This window comes from Harmonia axyridis, chromosome 2, assembly GCF_914767665.1.
Source record: "Harmonia axyridis chromosome 2, icHarAxyr1.1, whole genome shotgun sequence".
NCBI lineage: Eukaryota > Metazoa > Arthropoda > Insecta > Coleoptera > Coccinellidae > Harmonia > Harmonia axyridis.
This window is the reverse complement of record NC_059502.1, coordinates 54,313,048-54,333,188: the sequence shown is the minus strand read 5'-3', so window position 1 is coordinate 54,333,188 and position 20,141 is coordinate 54,313,048. Positions and strand designations below refer to the sequence as shown.

Genomic DNA, 20,141 nt, shown 5'->3' with positions numbered 1-20,141 from the left:
CAAATATTGAACATATGATATTTGTTTAGTAGTAATAATTTATATTTATATATACATTATTTTATTGTCCTATTTGGAATTTATTTATCGATTATAACAATGATTCGAAGTTGCTGCATTTCAGAATTTTACACCAGTATCACTGATATGAAGATTATTTAAAATTTCACAATATCCAACATTACAATTATTCGAATATCAAATTTGCAGTGTGAAAATTATATTATTATTATTGGAATGAAATGATGAATATGAAAAGAAAATCAGTTTTCCAGGATATTTACTATCAACCCTACAGAAGTAAATACTTCAAAAATGACTTTAATTTAAAAGGTATGACTATATTATCAATCCTATAATTAAACTAAAAAATATCCATTTTTCCAATTTAAGGTACTTGGAATTCCCTTCAATAGTTTAGTTAGGGGTAACATTTTGATACTAGCAATATAAAATATTCGTTATTAGTGTGTTCCTTTCATTCAAATATGAAATTACCGCAGACAATTAAAATTGGATATATTATTATTTTAACACATTTCAGATGATGAAAACTTCCTGCAACGTTTAGATATTCTAAAAAATCTACAAGTTCATCAGGGTTGTGTAAATACAATTTGTTGGAATTCTACTGGGGAATATATTCTTTCTGGATCCGACGATCAACATCTTGCAATTACTAATGGACACGATTATAAGTTTATGGACAGATTTCGAACAAAGCATAGCGCAAATATATTTTGTGCAAAATTCTTGCCTTCAACTAATGATAAACAAATAGTGTCTTGCTCTGGAGATGGTGTGATCTTACATACAGGTGAGGAATTGGTTTTATGGAGATGGAAAGGCTGATATTTCAATAATCAATGTAATTTTTTTTTCTTTTTATGGAATGTTCATTATATTTTCCTCATTTTACAACTTAACAGGTTGAGTTGGTATTACTTCAATTATTGTGCATTTGGAATTATTTATTGAAACTATCATTTTTCAGACCTGAATAGAATAAAAGATCCTGAGACACACAGTTTCAGTTGTCATAGTGGAACAACATATGAACTTGTAACAGTTCCATTAGACCCTCACATCTTTTTCAGTTGTGGTGAAGATGGTACAGTGAGAAGCTTTGATTTAAGAACACAAACTAGGTAAAAATATTTGGGATGTTTGAGATATTTTTCACTTTGATCTTTACACAAATTCTACATTTGAAGTAAGGATGTTGACTGAAATGAAACATTACAGCTGCTATGAGACTAGATGTAAAGCCAATGTAATCATATCCTCCAAGAGAGCAGTGACTGCGTTAGCCATTAATCCTACCAATATCAATCAAATGGCAGTAGGATGTTTAGACTCGGCTGTTCGTTTGTTCGATAGAAGGTTACTCAAACCTATTACCAGAGGTAAGACTTGTTTTCAATTTCAAGTTATTTAATTTTGATGATAATTCAGTACAATTACATATTCGATAAATCAATATTTGAGGTAGAATTACTTTTTGACGTCTTGAGGATGTACACTACTTTTCTCACTAGCTTCTTCGGTGCAGCTTCATGTTAATTCTGTCCAGAAATCACTTGATCAATTCTTTCAATTTTTGGAAGATACCTTCGTATGAAAGTTTAAATCAACCCACTGATTTTTTTTCATAAAAAAGTTTTAGATTTTGTTTTATAGACCTTTAAAAATTGAAAGGTTTTTCAATTGTTACCCAATTATTAGATGATGAGTTTCGAAATTTTTTGATTATCATGGAATCGTAATAGTAATATTTATTTCGTTTCAACAATAAAGTTACACATCACAGATATGACAAAACAAAATAGAAACATGTCAATCCAAAAAAGAATAAATTTCGGGAACAATTTTTTTCTTTACAAATTTTCCTAAATTCCTCCAAGTTATAAGGTTCACACTGCAGTATATAGTCGTGAATCCTTCGCTGAAAAAAAATAAAATGATTTATGCCCTGCAAATTCCTTGTTTAGCCATTAAACAATTTCATCACACTATAATGGACACTTTTCTCCCTTAAAGTTGAGGAGTGTATCGGATAAAAGTAGGGTTCAGTTCTTCTTGTGTTATTAACATTCCTACAGTCCTCAAAGTGATATTGGTGTTTGTGGAGAAATAGAAGTAGTCTATATATGTAGAGACCATACACTGTCAGAATGTTATTTTTTCTAAAGTGACCCCGACATGATTCTCTATGTCCAAGTGATAATATAGATCTTATTGCCCACTTTTGTATGACGAAGACAGATTCAACATGGGTGGACCCTCCCCAAAAAATTATACCATAGGATAATCTTGCCTGAAAGTTTGTAATTATAATAAAGGATCTTTAATATATCAAAGTGTACCTACTGTTTCAACTTGTAAAGAGTGTAGGAAATAGAATTTAGCCTTTTCTTAAGTTGTTCCATATGAGTGCCCCATTTCAGTTTAGAATCAACAATAATTCCCAGGAACTTAACAGAATCATGCACTTCTATATTATTATCCTGATTTTTGATGGTTTTTGGTTTTTCAATCTCAGATCGACCAGATCCATAAAACATACACTCTGTCTTTTGGATGTTCATTACTAGGCCATTATCACAACACCAACCAAGTTCAAAACATCATCTAAGATTCTCAAGACAGACGGCATATCCATAGACTTAACCAAGAAGTTTGTGTCATCAGCATACATTATTGGCAGTGCTCCATCCCCAAAAAAGGTCCAAATGAGTGAGTTCACATAGATAACAAAAAGAAGAGGACCCAGGATACTACCTTGCGGTACTCCCATTGTGATCTCTCTCTCCCCAGATTCATAGGAGTGGCCATCCACCGTCATTACAACTTTCTGTTTTCTACTACTTAAGTAACTGTTGATGAGTGAAAGCTGTTTGTCTCTGACTCCATGAGCTTCCAGACTCTCCAGCAAAAGTGCATGGTCTACACAGTCAAAGTGTCAGTCAAAGGCCTTGGACAGGTCTAAAAATAGGCCAGCAGGGATCTCTTCCTTCTCCAATGCTTCAACTATTGCATAAGTTCAAAAATCGCTGTGTCAACATTTATGTCCTTCATAAAGCCATGCCGACATTTTGCAATGATGTTGAATTTCCTGAAAAATTTCAAAAGTCTGTTCGCCAATAACTTTTCAAAGATCTTAGAAAATGATGATAAGTTGCTAATTGGCCTATAAATACCTAGATCTTCAGTCAAATCAAATGGAAATAGCAAGAAGATATGGAAAATTTTGAATGAAACTTGTGGAAGACAGCGGACTAGACATTATGTGCCTGAAAAGGTTGAAAGCCTCAATGGAAAGATATTAACTGATGATGCAGATATAGTTGAGGAGTTTAATAAACATTTCACCGAAGTAGGTCCTGAATTGGCATCAAAGATACCAATTTCTAGTAGAATTGAAACAAAGGAAGAATATAATCCTAAAAGTATATTCTTAAAAACAGTGGTCGAACTGAGGGATTCTACACCTAGATATGACAACATCACAAAAAAAGACAAAGCAAAGGAGGTTTCATTGGCAAACATAGGGATCAAATCTGCTATTACATGATCAGGCAGATCGTTGATGAACAGAATGAAGATGAACGGTCCCAGTATTGATCCCTGCGGAACACCCAAAAGTACATTGAACAATTCAGAACAGCAATCACCGATTTTAACAGTCATAGCTCTGTCAGTTAGGAACGAGTGTATCCATTCCAGGAAAACACCCCTGAAGCCTAAATTGAGGCAATCGAAGGCACGTGAGAAGACAAAGAAAAGGCCGGCAACACATAAAGCATCGTCTAAACACTCTAAAGATATGTTTCTGCTTTCTTAGCTTTTATATTATTTGTGACGACACACAGTTTTCGTCATGGGCCGCCTTGCGGAGTTGCTGGAATATGCAAAATTCGCATATTATTTGGCCTAGATATGGTATATTGAGTGCATGAGGTCGATAACTGCTTCCTGGTAATTTTAAATAGAATTTGAATTCTTGATATTTAAATGCGATTTCTTCTGGATATTCCTTAATGTTTAATTCACATTAAACAACTGATAAACATAATCGACAAATGAAAATGCAGCTGTCTGAGTTGAATGTCCCCTGCGAAAACCATGTTGACTGTTTTTTAATAGCTTGTGCTTATCAAGGAAGTTTACAATTTGATTTTATACTAGTCTTTCAATCACCTTGGAGAAGATATTAAGTAAAAAAATAGTTCTATCGTTATTAGTATCCGCAGGATCAATGTGAGGGATGTCTTTAAATTGGCCTTATTACCAGTTGTTTTATTTACAATATTCCATACGGTCTTATTTACATTTGTTGACACTCAATAAATTCTCATGATACCTAAGCTTTGAATCCTTCAGCATGGATGCGTATTTCTTCTTTTCAGCTTTATATAATTAAATGAGATTGTTAGAACCAGTGCAGTTTTTTTAATTCGTTTTTTGATTGTTTTATTTCCGGCGTTATCCATTTCACATCATCATTTTTGAAATAGATACGCTCTTCAACAGAAGAGCTTAGAATATTATAAAAATGATAAAAGCTTTCGTTTACATCAGAGGTATTATAGATTTCACTGAAACATTTACTAGTAATAGAATTACGAAGTGAATTCATATTTGAAATTGAAAAATCTCTTAAAATCTTGGATTGAACCTGCTTATAGACCTCACTTTTTGGGTATTTTATAATATAATGAAATTGTCCTATGATCGCTGATATGCGGCTCAAATATATAAGTGTTACTGTGATCAGGATTCACATTCGTAAGAATATAATCAATTAAAGAAGAGGAAGTGTTCCCTCTATTGTATGTATAAACTCTAGTTGGCTCAGCAAATGTCAACTAATTCAATTAACGTGGAATAGTCATGTAACTACTGTTATATCGAAGATCTCTCCCTTGATAGGTGCTATAAAGAGATGTTCTCACTTACTTGATATTCAAAGTAAATCTAGCGATTTCCACACAGAATCAAAATAATACACTGAAGAACCTAGTGAGAAAGGTAGTATACAACCTTAATGTTGGGATCTTACTTGTGATCTTACTAGATGAGTGTGTTGTGAATTCTCAATGGAAGAGTTTTATTGATGTATTTTTGTTGCTCTTCCATGAGAAGTTTCCTCAAAAACTTGTTCATGTTAGGAAGGTGGATTCCACAAAGATGTTTGAAACTCAGGAAATTAGGGAATATAAGAATAGATTAGATAATCTTCTACTACTGCGAACTCATCATAAAATATATGATGATCTTTATAAAATTGAAAAGAAAAACTCTCATAGTTTTTCTTTTCCCTTCTATTTAAATCCAAGGCTTCCTATTATGGGAAAAAGATCCAAAGTTCAGATAGCAAATCCAAAATGATGTGGTCAATAGTAAATGATGTAATAGGAAAGAATGATAACAATGAATGTGGTGTTGAAGGGTCACCTTCTGAGGTGTCAAACAAATTTTCCAAATTTTTTGATTCGCTTGTTCAACAGTTGGCTAAGGAAATTACTGATATTCCTTTTGTAAATTATTCTCCGGAAATAATGGAAGTATTCACCCTCACACCAGTTTCGCCTGAAGAAATTGTTCAAATAATTAATAATTTCAAAAATAAACATTGCAGTGGCTATGATGAGGTTCCTCTGTCACTGATCAAATCTTGTAGCGATGAACTGAAAACCGTGATTTCATATATTGTCAATAATTCTTTCAAATTTGGAATATTTCCAGATCAGCTGAAATATTCGTTAATAAAACCTATTTTTGAATAGGGTAATAAAAATGCAATTGAGAAACTATAGACCCATAAGTCTTCTCCCTAGTTTTTCTAGGATATTTGAAAAAGCAATGTCGGCAAGGCTGAATCAGAGTTCACAAAGGTTGAAACAGGAGTACCTCAAGGTAGTGTACTGGGCCCGTTATTATTTATTCTATATGTAAATGATCTGTTGAATATGCTCACCCACTGTATGCAAACTGCAAATCCAGAGCAATGAAAATTCTACAAGTAGCAGAAACAGCAGCCCTGAGAAAAATAACAAGAATGAGACATCCAAATAATGTTCTACATAATCCCCCTAACCAACTTTTATATGAAAAGACAGGAATTGAACAGATAAATGAAAGAATTAAGAGACTCAACAAGAAGTTTCATTCTAAACTCATTGAACATCAGAATATAATTGAACAATATTCGGATTTCGTTACATACGGTGTTCGAATGTTTCGGTCGATCGCTGTTCCAGTTGTTGTTTTTGGGTGATATCTGCTGTGATATTTGCTGGTTTTGGTTTGTTCAAAGTCAAGACGAACCCTGAGTAGCTACCTATCGTTTTAATTATTAGAAATAACACGTCATTAATGAGGTGTTTGAGAATTTGAAATTGATTGTTTGTTATGAATTTTGGATTTCGACTTCTCTTGCGACATCTGCGTGCGCTCACATGCTGATATCCGATATCGTTTAAAATAAGGTGTTACACACACTGCAGAAATTGTAGATTATTCTGAATTTCCTAAGTTCTGTCCCTTCGTTTGTCACCTTTCTTAACCTAGACCTTCCTGTGCACGTTTAAAAGTTAAGTCTCCCTGGTCGGTCTCAGTGGAGTGAAGCGTGTGACCTCTGCTTTTTTCTTGTTCTTTTTTTTCGTTGGAACGGAGATGCCAGATCGAGAAGTGGAAGAAATAACACTGAAACAACTCTTGGAGGAAATTAAAAATTCCAAAAAAGAGGTTAAAAATTGCATATCTGCATCAGAATCTAGGTTGTTGTTGGAGATTCAAGCATTGAAAAGTAGAAACGAATATTTGGAGAGAGAGAGCGCAGACCTTAAGGAAAGACTCGAAAAAACTGAGCGCATATTGAATAAGAATAATGTTGTAGTTTTTGGTTTGAAGAGGGATACAAAATTGACATCGGAGTTTCTCTGCTGTGAACTTAATAAATTGTTGAAGACTAACATTGAAACCTCAGAAATTAGTGATTGCTACGCGCTGGGAAGGGAAAAAAATTGTCCTGTTAAAATTGAATTTGTTTCATATCGAACAAAAAAAATTATTTTCGAACACGTGAAGAACTTGAAAGGCACTGCAGTATCCGTTGCAAATGATCTGACTGTTCAGCAGCGACAGGAAAATAATAGGCTCAGGTCGTTCTTGCTGAAAGCTAGGGCAAATTCATCCGAAAAATCCTATATAAAGGGGAATAGGTTGGTGGTTGGACAGAGGATTTACGATTTGGAGGAGCTGGATAGTTCTGAAGAGGAAAATAGACCAAATAGCGCACCAAGTACTCCTGCCGCTGAGGAGCAAACTAAGCCTCTAGAAGAGAGAACAGATTTTGGATTGATAGATTCAGCTTCTGGGGTAGCTACAAGTAGTGTGAAAGAACGTTTGGCTAAGTTGATGACACCACAATTGGCAACGCATAAGAAAAGATTTTTACATAGGAAGAAACCACCTTCAAAGGAAGGTGCGAGTGGGATGAAACTTCGGCAGAAATCAGCATTAGATAAGTGAAATTTCATTATGTAAAAAAAAAAATTATTAATACAAATAATAAACAATATATGTGTATTAAATTATATAATCTAAATTAGTTCTATTTGGGGTTCACATAGAAGTTTTTCTTTCCTTTTTTTGTGGGTATATTCAATTCGTCAAAGTTTAAAATAAGTCAAAATTAAAGTATTAAATTATGGATGATTTCATCAGAACCTATCAAAATGAAGACTATCGAACTATCAACATTGATGGTATGAGGGAACTAGATAAGATGAATTTAATTGGTGAATTGAAGATTATAACGATGAACATACGGAGCATACAAAAAAATTTCGATGAATTCAGATTGTTACTTGCAATGTTTCCTACAGATTTTGACATTGTTATACTAACTGAGACATACAAAGTAGAGGATCCGAAACTATTTAAGATGAGGGGGTACGCCCATGTTTACAGTGAGGGTAAATATAACAAGAACGATGGGATAATTGTATACGTCAAAGAAGGTTTTGTTTTTGATCACAAAAATATCACACTGGGAAAGATAACAGCATTGGAATTGAATATTCAGAGTCAAGAGAAAAGCTTAAAACTCACTGCGATATACAGGGTGTTTCCTAAACATGCGGCAAAAATTCAGGGGGTTGTTCCTTGGACTATTCTAAGAATATTTTGTCCTTTGATGATTTTTGAAAAACCTATTTGTTTCGAAGATATAGGGGAAACAAAATTTCAGATAATAACATTTTATTATGAAAAATTACATGAAAATTCAACTCAACCTACAAAAACTGTTGAAAATGACCACCTCTAGCCAGCATACAAGCATCCAATCTTCTCCTCATTGACTGCCGAACCCTTTCAAAAACACCAGGATCATTTCTTATTAAGTTACACCCAGCAATGATCCGATTTCGCAAGTCTTCCACATTTTCTACTGGAGTGGTATAAACTAATGATTTTAGATGGCCCCATAGGAAATAATCTAAGGGGTTTAAGTCCGTTTTTAGTAATTGGAATGTTGTTAAACAAATTTAAAAATAAATTGTACCTACTTAGTAAACACAGTGCGGTACGCATTTCTATTTAAACTATTATTAATTTTAAAAATATGAAAAATGTTGTTCGCCCTGTATCTTCGAAACAAAGAGGTTTTTCAAAAATCATCCAGGGACAAAACATGCTTAAAATAGTCCAAGGAACAACCCCCTGAATTTTTGCCGCATGTTTAGGAAACACCCTGTATAAGTCGCCACATTATCCTATCATGGAATTTAATAAGGAATTAACAGTTTATCTAGAAAAACAGAAACATTGCTCCGATCATATTATTAGTGGTGATATAAATATAAATTTATTATCTCATGAATTTCTTGTGGAAGAATATAAAAATATATTGAGTACATATGGATTCATATCACTTATTAACGATGTCACACGGCCAGACAGCCGATCCTGCTTAGATCATTATTTTGTGAAAGGTATTATGCATCCAGAAAATTTAAATGTTAGTGGCATCATATTTCGCAATCTTATTACCGACCATTATCCTGTATTATTATATGCAAATAGAAAACTAAAAGAACATCACATTGGAAAAGAACGTATTAAAAAATATATTAATTACGACAAACTAAAAAATTTTTTGATTAATGAGGGATGGAATACGGTTTACGGTTGTGATGATGTTAATAAAATAATGGAAAACTTTATCAATATCTTGAAAAAATATATAGATAAATGCACAAGCGTGATCTCCGCGAAAAAGAAAAATCAGATCAGAAAAGATTATGTTACTCCAAGTATCATGAAAGTGATAGATGAAAAACAAAAATTGTTTAATAGGGTTAAAAGAGAGCCAAATAATTCACAACTGAAGAGCGAGTATTCTAAATTAAAAAATAAATTACACAGGCTCATAAAAGAAGCCAAAACACATTTTTTCGAAAAGAGCATAAAAAATAATGAAAAAGACTCCAAGGCTTTATGGGACTGTGTGAAAAGGATTACCAATTACGAAAAACCGGATACAAATATAAAACACATAAGAAATGACGATGACGAAATCATTGAGAACGGACAAGAAATGTGCGATCTTTTCAATGACTATTATAGTCGACTAGGGGAAAGTTATGCAAATGAAATAATTGCTCCTGCTGACTTCACAGAGCAGAGTGAACATTTTGATAAGTCTTTTTTTTCTTTTTCCAACTGATTCTGAAGAAATAAAAAAAAATTATAAGTAGTTTGAAATCGAAAAAATCAGCTGGATATGATGGAATACACGCAGAACATTTGAAAGAAATACGGCAGGAGATATCTAATCCTCTCACTTATATTATGAATAACTGCTTCGAAAAAGCCTGTTTTCCAGAAATATTAAAAGTAGGAATAGTGAAACCACTCTATAAAGAAGGAGACAGGAGTCGCATGCAGAACTATAGACCGATAACTTTAGTTTCAAATCTGGGAAAGATCCTCGAAAAGTTGATTAAAGTTCGTATGGAGACATTTATAAATAAACATAAAATTATATCAGATAATCAGTTTGGTTTTCGGAGAGGCATGTCGACGGAAAATGCCATAAAAAAAGTCACAGACATCATATATAAAAATATTGACAGTAAAATTCCAACTTTGGCGGTAGTTGTCGATCTTGCAAAAGCTTTTGATACTGTCTGTCATGATCGTCTACTAGAAAAGCTCGAAAATTATGGTTTCCGCGGCAAAGTATTAAATCTGCTACGAAGCTATCTATCAGATAGAATACAAATTGTACACCTCAATGGAAAATATAGTGAAAGTAATCAAATAAATTTCGGAGTACCACAGGGTATAGTTCTTGGGCCTCTCCTGTTCATATTGTATATAAACAGTCTCTTCAGGGTTAAAAACAAAGGTGAAATTATCGGTTTCGCGGACGATACCATGATACTTTTTCATGATGTTACATGGAAGAATCTGAAAAAACAAGTATGCCAAGAATTTGAGACTCTGACAAAATGGTTTAGATTGAATAAACTGACGATAAATATCAGTAAGACCAAATATATAACCTTCGCCTCAAATAAAAAGGGAATTCCAGATTTAGGAGACTTGAATTTCGATGACCAGTTATATATAGCAAAAACACATTCAACAAGGTATCTTGGCGTAGTCATCGATGAACATTTGAAATGGGATGAACACATAACGTATGTTTCGAGAAAACTTAGAGGTGTCCTATATAGATTTAAGTATATAATGAATTATGTTAATTCTCCAAAACATCTACAGATGCTCTATGAGTCGCTGGTCCAGCCACAGCTTTCGTATGGTATAATAGGATGGGGAGGTGTTTTTGACACACACAAGAGAATCATTGATGTTCTCCAAAAAAATATCCTCAAAGTAATGTACAAAAAAAAAAATTACATTCTCTAGTGACAGTATATACACTTTAGCAAAAGTATTAGATATAAGGCAAATTTTTGCTCAAAGGATTATCTCGCATATCAAACAAAATAAAATTTCCATCATACAAAAAGAACACAAATACTCTACGAGAGCTGGAGACGATAACGAAAATTATGAGAGACCCAGAGCAGAAAAAAGGATAGGACAGAGATGTAGTGAATATATAGCTGCAAGATTATACCCGATCTCACCAAAAGAAATAAAAGAAATTAATAATAAAAATAAATTCAACAAAGAACTAAAGAGATGGCTGATTGTACAAGACCGAACTGAGATACATAGGATTATAAATTCCACTTAAAGAAGGAGAAAAAAATAAGGGAGAAAAGATGACGAGAAAAAATACACGCTAAAGGCGACAGGGGAAAAAAACCGAGAAGAAAGAGTCACCGATGAAGACAAGATAAAACTGATGAAGAGACGTACCTATACCGGCTGAGACAGGGATCACTTAGAGTTGAAACTTATTTATCATTTATTATGTATATTTGCTGGTTTTTCAGTTTTTTTTTGTTACCGTAAAATAGGGAATAAATAATAATTTGAATGCTGTACACAGTTGTAACCTCAGGGTGAATAACTCACAGCTCTATTTTCTGTAGTTTATTTTGTATTTGTACTAAATAAACTCTATTCTATTCTATTCTAATACCATGACGATGGAATAAATAAGTGAACAAGAAAACACCCTACACATACTCTTTTGAAAATTTTGAATACCAATTAAATAATGATTACATGTTATAAAATGTATTATATTTAAGTATAAAAAAAAAATGAAAATTAAAGGGCTGAAGGACCCTAGGTCGGTGGTCTTTTGTTTAACAATAAATAACAGTTACTACTACTACTACTAAATGATCTGTGTATATTGATTGAATACCTCTTGATTATTATTACTTGCTTTGTGGATGATACAAAAGTATTATTAGGAGGTACGACTTTTTTGGTTCTAAAGGAGAAAGCTGATGAAATTTTCACAATAATTAAAAATTGGCTCTGCTCCAATAAACTTAAAATAAATGAAGACAAAACTGCAGCATTAATTTTCATTATACTGATAAATCGCGTCGAGATCTGAATTACAGCTCAGAAATAGAATTGTAGTAATAGAAAAATCAACAAAATTTTTGGGTCTACATGTTGATAGATTTTTGAAATGGTACGACCACATTGAGTACTTATCAAACTCAGTAAGATTAGTTTTGGCATAAGAACATTGTCAAAGTATATAAGTGAAAAATAATTAGGGATTGTATATTTCGCAAATGCTGAGTCGATTATGAGGTATGGAATAATTTTTTGGGGCAGTAGTTCTGCGGTAGATGTAATTTTCAAAGTTCAAAAAAAAAAATTGTTAGGATTATGTATCATATGTCATTTAGGGAGTCTTGCAGAGGAGTGTTCAAAAAGAACAAAAATTCAACTCTGTACGCTTTATATATATTTGAGTGTTTAGTATTTTTTTTCAAACAAAGAGAAGTGTTTGCAGTACATACAACTCATCATAATTATAGAACCAGATCAGAAAATCCACACTATCCAATTCACAGATTATCAGTGACGGAAAAACATCCATCCTACATGCGCATAAAATTGTACAATGTGTTCAAAAAAAGACTGAAAAACTACTAAACTCTTGTAGTTATATTTTTTTGTGACGTCTATTTCATTTGATCTTTGTTATCGTGAGGATTAATTGAAATAAAGTTATTATTTGTTTATTTATTTACTTCACAGGTAATCCTAGTTCCGATCCATACTGCATCTTCAAAGCCCCAGATCTGGAGGAACCCCCATATAGGATAACATGCTTGAATTACAGCGACGATGGTACTGAAATATTGGTTAGCTATTCTTCAGACCATTTATATTTATTTAATTTGAAGGTGAGTGTAATTTATGTAATTTTCAATCAATTTTCTTGGAAAAAAAGTCCCACCCAACTCTCAAATGTTCACATTTCACAATGTGTAGAATACGAAAGTCGGATAAAAAAGTGTCCAGAGTTTTTCTCGGAAACTAAAAAAGCTATTTGCATGCAACTTGGCACAAAAATCGGTTGTTATTACCTCATTGATCCTCCCAGCTCGAAACTCTGATCCATGAATTTTTAAAGGAAAAACAAAATATTTAGTTGAAAGTTAACCATTTTAGCAATTTGGATAGTTATCTCCTGTAGAACTAATGGGTGTTTTTTTTTCGAAGTATATGACTTTAAGTTGGCATTACTGTTCAAGATGGAGACCGATTCAACAGCTGTCAAGTGATTTATTCTCAGTTTGGTTTGGCAATTCATCATGAATAGACTCACGCCTGAACAACGCTTGCAAATAGTGCAATTTTATTTCGAAAATAATGGTTCTGTGCGGAATACGTATCGCGCACTACGTCTATTTTATTTTGTTTAGCGATGAAGCGCACTTCTGGTTGAATGGCTACGTCAACAAAAAAAACTGCCGCATTTGGAGTGAAGCTAATCCTCAAGTGTATGTCGAAACACCGTTACATCCAGAAAAACTGACTGTTTGGTGCGCTTTATGGTCTGGTGGAATCATTGGTCCGTACTTCTTCAAAAACGATGATGGCCAGAACGTTACAGTCAATGGTGATCGGTATAGAGCCATGATTACTAACTTTCTCATTCCTGAATTGAACAACCATGATCTCCAGGAGCTGTGGTTCCAACAAGACGGCGCAACATGTCACACAGCTCGTGCCACAATCGATTTATTGAAAGACACGTTTGGTGACCGCCTAATTTCACGTTTTGGACCTGTGAATTGGCCTCCAAAATCTTGTGATTTAACACCGCTATACTACTTTCTGTGGGGCTATGTAAAGTCATTGGTCTATGTGGATAAGCCACAAACTCTTGACCATTTGAAAGACAACATTCGCCGAGTTATTGTCGATATACGGCCACAAATGTTGGAAAAAGTTATCGAAAATTGGACGTCCAGATTGGACTACATCCGAGCCAGCCGTGGAGGTCATATGCCAAAAATAATATTTAAAATGTAATGCCACAAGATTCTCTTACGGATAAATAAAATTCATGTCAATCGAATAATCCATCGTTGTTTTATTGCAATTTAAAGTTCTATAGTTCTAAAAAAAACACCCTTTACAAAAATAATAATTCTGCAGTAACTACTTTTTGTGCATTACGGGCAGATTATGGTCGACATAATCGTCCATCTGGGCGTACACTTGGTAAGAGAGTGAAAAAATTCGGAGAGATTGGATCTGTTACTGATGTCTTAAGGCCCATACATCATCGAAATACACGCTCAACTGAAAATATTGCTGCTGTAATTTGAACAAGATCCAAAATTATCCATTCTTCGGCGCGCACAACATTTGGACCTCTTTTACGGCACACTATGGCGTATTTTGCATCTCCTTACAAGCTTCAAGAAAAAAAGCCAGTTGACCATAGAATGCAGAGACCATAATGCTTGAACAATAGCGTTGGGATGACAATTTTTCGCATTGAATTTTCTTCACCAACGAAATTTTTCACTCAAAGGCTATGTAAACAAGCAAAATTGTCGCATATGAGACAGTGAAAATCTTCATGTAACTACTGAGACCATTACATCCAAAGTCACTGTATGGTGAACAATTTGATCTGGTGAAGTGATTGGACCGTACTTCTTTGAAAATGAAGGTATCACTCAAAACGTCAATTCTCATCGCTATAGCCTAATAATTACGATTTTTTTTCTGGCCTGAAATAAGTGATATGGAATTGAAAGAATTGTGGTTCCAGCAAGATGGTGCAACAAGCCACACAACACTACCTGTTGATGGCGATGTTAATTGGCCACCAAGATCTTGTGATTTATCGTCTTTGGATTTTTTTTGGATCTTTCAAGTTATCGGTTATACGCATTGCCCGAAATATGCGATTCATCGAAAATTACCCCACAACTCAAGGATCCAGTTCTGTAAGAAATCTTGCGGAGAACATTTAAATGATGTTATATTCTACACATAATGACAATGTCCAGGTTTTATTGAAATGAAAATTTAATCGATATTCTGAATGAAAGTGTGTTTTATTTATGTTTGCTGAAGGAAGCACAAAATAGACAATCTTTTGTATTTTGTTGTACTTCCATCTCTTAAGGGTGAAAACTTGATTGAGTTGCCAATCAAACGTTTTTCATATTGAGGTAATTATGAAATTCACTTAACCCTTGGTTATATTGGTCCAACCCGATAGTTTTGCTGCAATTTAATAACTATATTATAATTGCAGTTATACGCTCGGGGGATATAATAAAAGACATTTTCAGATATTTCTAGATATCTTTTTTGGTCTAGCAAAGACAATGCAGCCCAGAAATTGAAAAATGTCAAACAGTTTCATACAATTCAATATTAAATTTTGATAGTGCCGAGTTCTATAATATGTTGATTTTTATACATTTCAGACCCTGAGTCGAAAACACTATGAACAGAAAGTTGTTAGTGGAATAGCTGATGATAGGGGGGTAAATTCATTTTTATTAAAGAAAAAATCTGGAAGTACAAGGGCACGCGTAAGGAGGCTTCGTTTGAGAGGTGATTGGTCAGACACTGGACCTAACGCAAGGCCCGAAAGAGAAGGTGGAAATTTTGTGGGTGAGTAATTTTTTCTGATTATGACTGACAGTGAAAATCTAATATAAACACCATTGAATATTTAAAAAATGTCCTTCGGCAAAATGGCTAATAGGGTAAAAAAAGAAACAACATTTTTGTACACCAATTGTAGTCCCACACCTTGTTAAAAATATGAATGATCATCAGCCAACATAATTTCAAACTGACGTCAACCCATATTTCTATAACTTGTCATTGATCCTCAATGACCCATAACCTTTAAAAAAGAAAACCTTTGAGAAAATAATGAAAACGTCTCTGCTTTTGCTTTTTTTTTCTCAACATGATTATTCGAATATTATCATTTTAGGACAAGCTAGACCACATTTACAAGGTACACTGATGAGGAGTATGACTGAAGTTTTATCAAGAATGCTTAACGATCCTGTCACTAGAGCTACTCTTAGTGGTATTGGAGAGGAAGCTTTAGATCCGGAAAGTGTGCAAAGACTTACTGACAATCCAGATGAAACAAATCCAAATTTATCACTTGAAGACGATGGAAGAAATCAAGTTTCTAATTCTGACAACACATCAAGTCCTTCAGATGCCACTGAAACGTAAGTAATGTTTGTGTAATACTTCTGGCTAACGGGCTTTTACTAATAACCCATTAAAAAAATGAGGAATTCGTTGAAGTAAAATCAGGAAATTTTGAGCGCTTGTTCATTCATTCGCCTTTAGAAATTAAATAACTGTATGTATAGTGCTAGTAAGTCAGTATCTTAGGATGTAATAGCAATGTGTTTGAAAGAAATGCATACAGAATGCCAAAAGTCTCTTCCACAAACAGTGAAATTCCAATTAGAAAGAAGGGGAAAGTTATCCCCAACCTCTGGAAATCTTCGTCTCTGTTGTTAGCATCATACTCTTTCCGTCTGTTTAGGCAGTTTTGAATATTTTTCATCTTTCCCAAAAATCCAGTTGTATATAGACGAATAAATTTATTGGAATTATAATCGTAATTACGTCAGGTTACAAAAAATATACGGATTATTATCATTTTGATATTTAAAAAAAGAAATACACTGCGCAAAAAAATTAACGCACATTCTGAAAATCTCAATTTTAATGAAAGTTAACTCTACATTGACCTTATAACTTATTTTTTATGTTCTCTCGGGAAGGTTTTGAACTAAACAAGACACATTAAATGGAAGAAAAATTCAGGATTTCACCGAATCTTATGTGAAAGAAGAGAAATAAACAATTTTCAAAATACTGGAATGATGATGAGTGATTTAATACTTGGTATTTCCACCCCTTGCATTAATTACAGCTCGGCAACGACGGTTCATACTCAAAATGAGTGATCTTAAAATGTTCTGATCTAATCCTTCCCAGATTTCTCTGAGTTGGATTCCTAAGTAATTAAGAGTAGCTGGATGATTTTATGAACTTCTCAGCCTTCTATTGAGGTTGTCCCAAACCTGCTCAATCGGATTGAGATCTGGACTTCTTGCTGGCCATTCCATTCGAGAGACTTCAACCTCTTCAAGGTACTCCTGAACGATGCGCGCACGATGGGGTCTGGCATTATCGTCCATAAAAATGAAATTTTCACCAATGTATGGGGCAAATGGCACTACATGCTCTTCAAGAATGTTCCTTATATACCTATCAGCATTCATAGCTCCATTATCAATGACCACTAGGTCAGTGCGAGGAGTCAAATATATTTCACCTCATACCATAATCGATCCTCCCCCGAAACCAGTAGTATTCAGGAAATTGCACTGAGCATATCTTTCATGTGGACGTCTGTATACAAGGAAACGTCGATCACAATGGAAGAGGCAGAATCTGTGAAGAGAACTCTTTCCCAATCAGCCTCTTCCCAATGGATATGCACTCTCGCAAAATCCAAACGCGCCCGTCGATGGGGTGGGCTAAGAGCTGGGCCTTAAATCATATTCTCTGAGACGATTTCTTATTGTCTGAGTGCTAATTTGCACCCCATGAGTTTGCTCAAGCTGATTTTGAAGGAGGCGAGTGGTTGCAAACCGTTGTCTCAACGGAGAAACTCTCAAGTAACGTTCTTGAATGGCAGTTGTTACCTGTGGTCTACCCTGTCCTGGTCTTCGGACATTCATACCTGTCTCCCTGAATCGCTGCAACATTCTGGACACACTTGTATGGGAAAATCCAAACCTTTCTGCAATTCTTGTGTAGGTCCACCCTTCTTCTCGCAAAACTACCGCTTGGGCACATTCCTCTTGGGTCAAATTGCGTGTCTCGCTTTGCATAGCGATCGAGTTTAGAAAATCAAATGAAAGAAAAACTATTGATCACTAGAATTGATCGAGAACAACTGATTTCAGAATGGAGTCAATACATTCAAAATCTGATAATCTCATCTTTTTTTATTCCTGCTGGGAAAAAACATCTGTATTGAAGAAAAACGTTGAAAGTGGATAACATATGCATGCATAATTCGGATAAAAATTATTATCATTGAGAACATCTTCAGTTGTAGAATAAATTTGAGATTTCCATAATGTGCGTTAATTTTTTTGCGCAGTGTAGTTGGTACATTTCTAGAGAAATCAATGTGTACACTATTATCAAATTCCATCATATCGTATATGGTGAAGAGATGCCCGCATCTACTAATGGAATCTCATCTTTGCTCCTGGTAGTGGATACTAGGGATGTGTGGTTCGTTCAATTTCGACGACCCGGGTCGAACCAGATCAATAGCTCTGACGACCCGGTTCAAAAGACCCGTTCAATTGACCCAATGGTTCTTTTCAGCTCACTAGCTCAGATCGAACCATGCACGATTTGCGCATGATTCAAAGATCCGTAGATCTGGTTCTTTCGTTCCTTCTTTTCTTTACCTGGTCAAGTTAAGGTTTTTATCGAAAAATAATAAACAATATACATTAACACATTTTCAAGATATCATAATTGGTAATAATCATGAGAGGGAGCCATTACAGACAGTTACTATCTATCATTTTTGTTCAAAACCGGGTGCCGACTGCCGAGCCGATGATTCATCTGCGAAATGGATGTATTTTATTACTACCAGATGTTTCTTTGCGGTCAACCCATCCGAAATAGTCTACCTAGACTAGAATAACGAACCATTCCATGGATCATTCGATCTTTCGGTCTTTGGGACCTAAAAGATCCACAGATTGAATGAACTGAACGTGAAAGTTTGACTCATCTGGATCGGTTCGAACGAACGAATCATTTTCAGCGAGACGACCCGATCGAACCATTCGTTTTGAAGACCCGGGTCTTTTGATCCGTTCGTTCGTGAACGACACATTCCTAGTGGATACCTACAGTATCGAGCTAAATCGTTGCCAGTACTGTATGTGGTTTCCAAAGACGCATGAACAAGCGCTTAAAAGCTTTTGAGCTGTACGTCAGTGCTTTCCTAGTTTTTCTAATCGATATTCTTCTTGAACTTTTTCAAATACTGTTAACGCTACAAGCATGAAAATTCGCAAGAGGCTTAAAATTGTTATACTAATTATACACACAAAATCTCAACTCGATCGCATCTGCCATCACAGAAATATTGAGTATTTTTTTTCAAATAATCTGCTTTAACTTTCTATCATTCTGATGACGCGAGAAATTTTACACTAAGCTTGGCATGGTTATTCTATACAGTGTGAGTAGGTGTTAATTATATGGAACGCCTCAATTATCTCGGAAATGGATTGCACGATTATTATAGATTTTGGTGTGCAAGGATTTTGTGATATGACCGATATAATGGTTGTATTCACATTGTTGTCAGATCTTTCCTTTTTCTGGGATAATATTGAACTTAGTTATTTCAAATGGATCTCCCTATATATTTTTTGCCTTTTGAAATATTTAAGAAATACTGAATATTGTTTAGGATTATAATTTTGGAGTCACAATGGATCGTATATCTGAATACTAATGAATTGAGATATTAATGATATTAGGGTATGGTGATATGGGCAGAATTCCTAATTTTTCTACTACTCAAATGTGAAAAAACATGAAACAAACGCCTAAGATTATTCAAATGAAACGAGTTTATCATAGCCATCTAAATGTATTATTTTAACTTCGGCAAAGATAATGTAAATGGAGCTATAACTCCGAAATTATGTTATTTACGTATAGGGAACCATAAAAAAATATTCAGTATCTCATTTCAAATGTCAAAAAATATACAGGTGATCCGTTTGAAATAATAAAGTTCCTTATTATTCCGGAAAAGGAAAGTTCTGACAACAATGTAAATAGCACCATTATATCGGTCATATCACAAGATCTATGGAGGATAGAGGCAAGGAGAATAATCTCTTGGTAAAACTGGTAGAACTGTTGAAAGAGTGTCCAGCGGAGTAGGGTAAATAAGGGTTCAAAAATTCTCCACAATGTCCCTAGTACAGCCAACGGGTAACCAACCCAAGAAGACGAATACAATTTCATCCTTGTTTACTTCTTGCTTTATCTCTACCAGTACTTTTTGACGTTTCCTATGAAATTCACCCTCTAACTACACTAGCGAC

The 20,141-nt window shown here is 34.3% G+C and overlaps 1 protein-coding gene across 2 annotated transcripts in view; it reads left to right on the top strand.

Annotated features, from left to right (window-relative positions):
* Nucleotides 1-20,141, top strand: part of LOC123672741 (DDB1- and CUL4-associated factor 6-like) — a 28,418-nt gene continuing 8,277 nt past the window's right edge. Inside the window, exons 1-7 of one of the 2 annotated variants that reach the window (XM_045607008.1) lie at nt 1-333; nt 545-817; nt 995-1,148; nt 1,246-1,406; nt 12,718-12,866; nt 15,420-15,609; nt 15,941-16,190. In XM_045607008.1, the coding sequence (XP_045462964.1) occupies nt 243-333; nt 545-817; nt 995-1,148; nt 1,246-1,406; nt 12,718-12,866; nt 15,420-15,609; nt 15,941-16,190 (1,268 nt within the window). In that variant the 5' untranslated portion in view covers nt 1-242. The remainder of the gene's footprint in view (nt 334-544; nt 818-994; nt 1,149-1,245; nt 1,407-12,717; nt 12,867-15,419; nt 15,610-15,940; nt 16,191-20,141) is intronic. The other variant, XM_045607009.1, reaches the window with a different exon arrangement.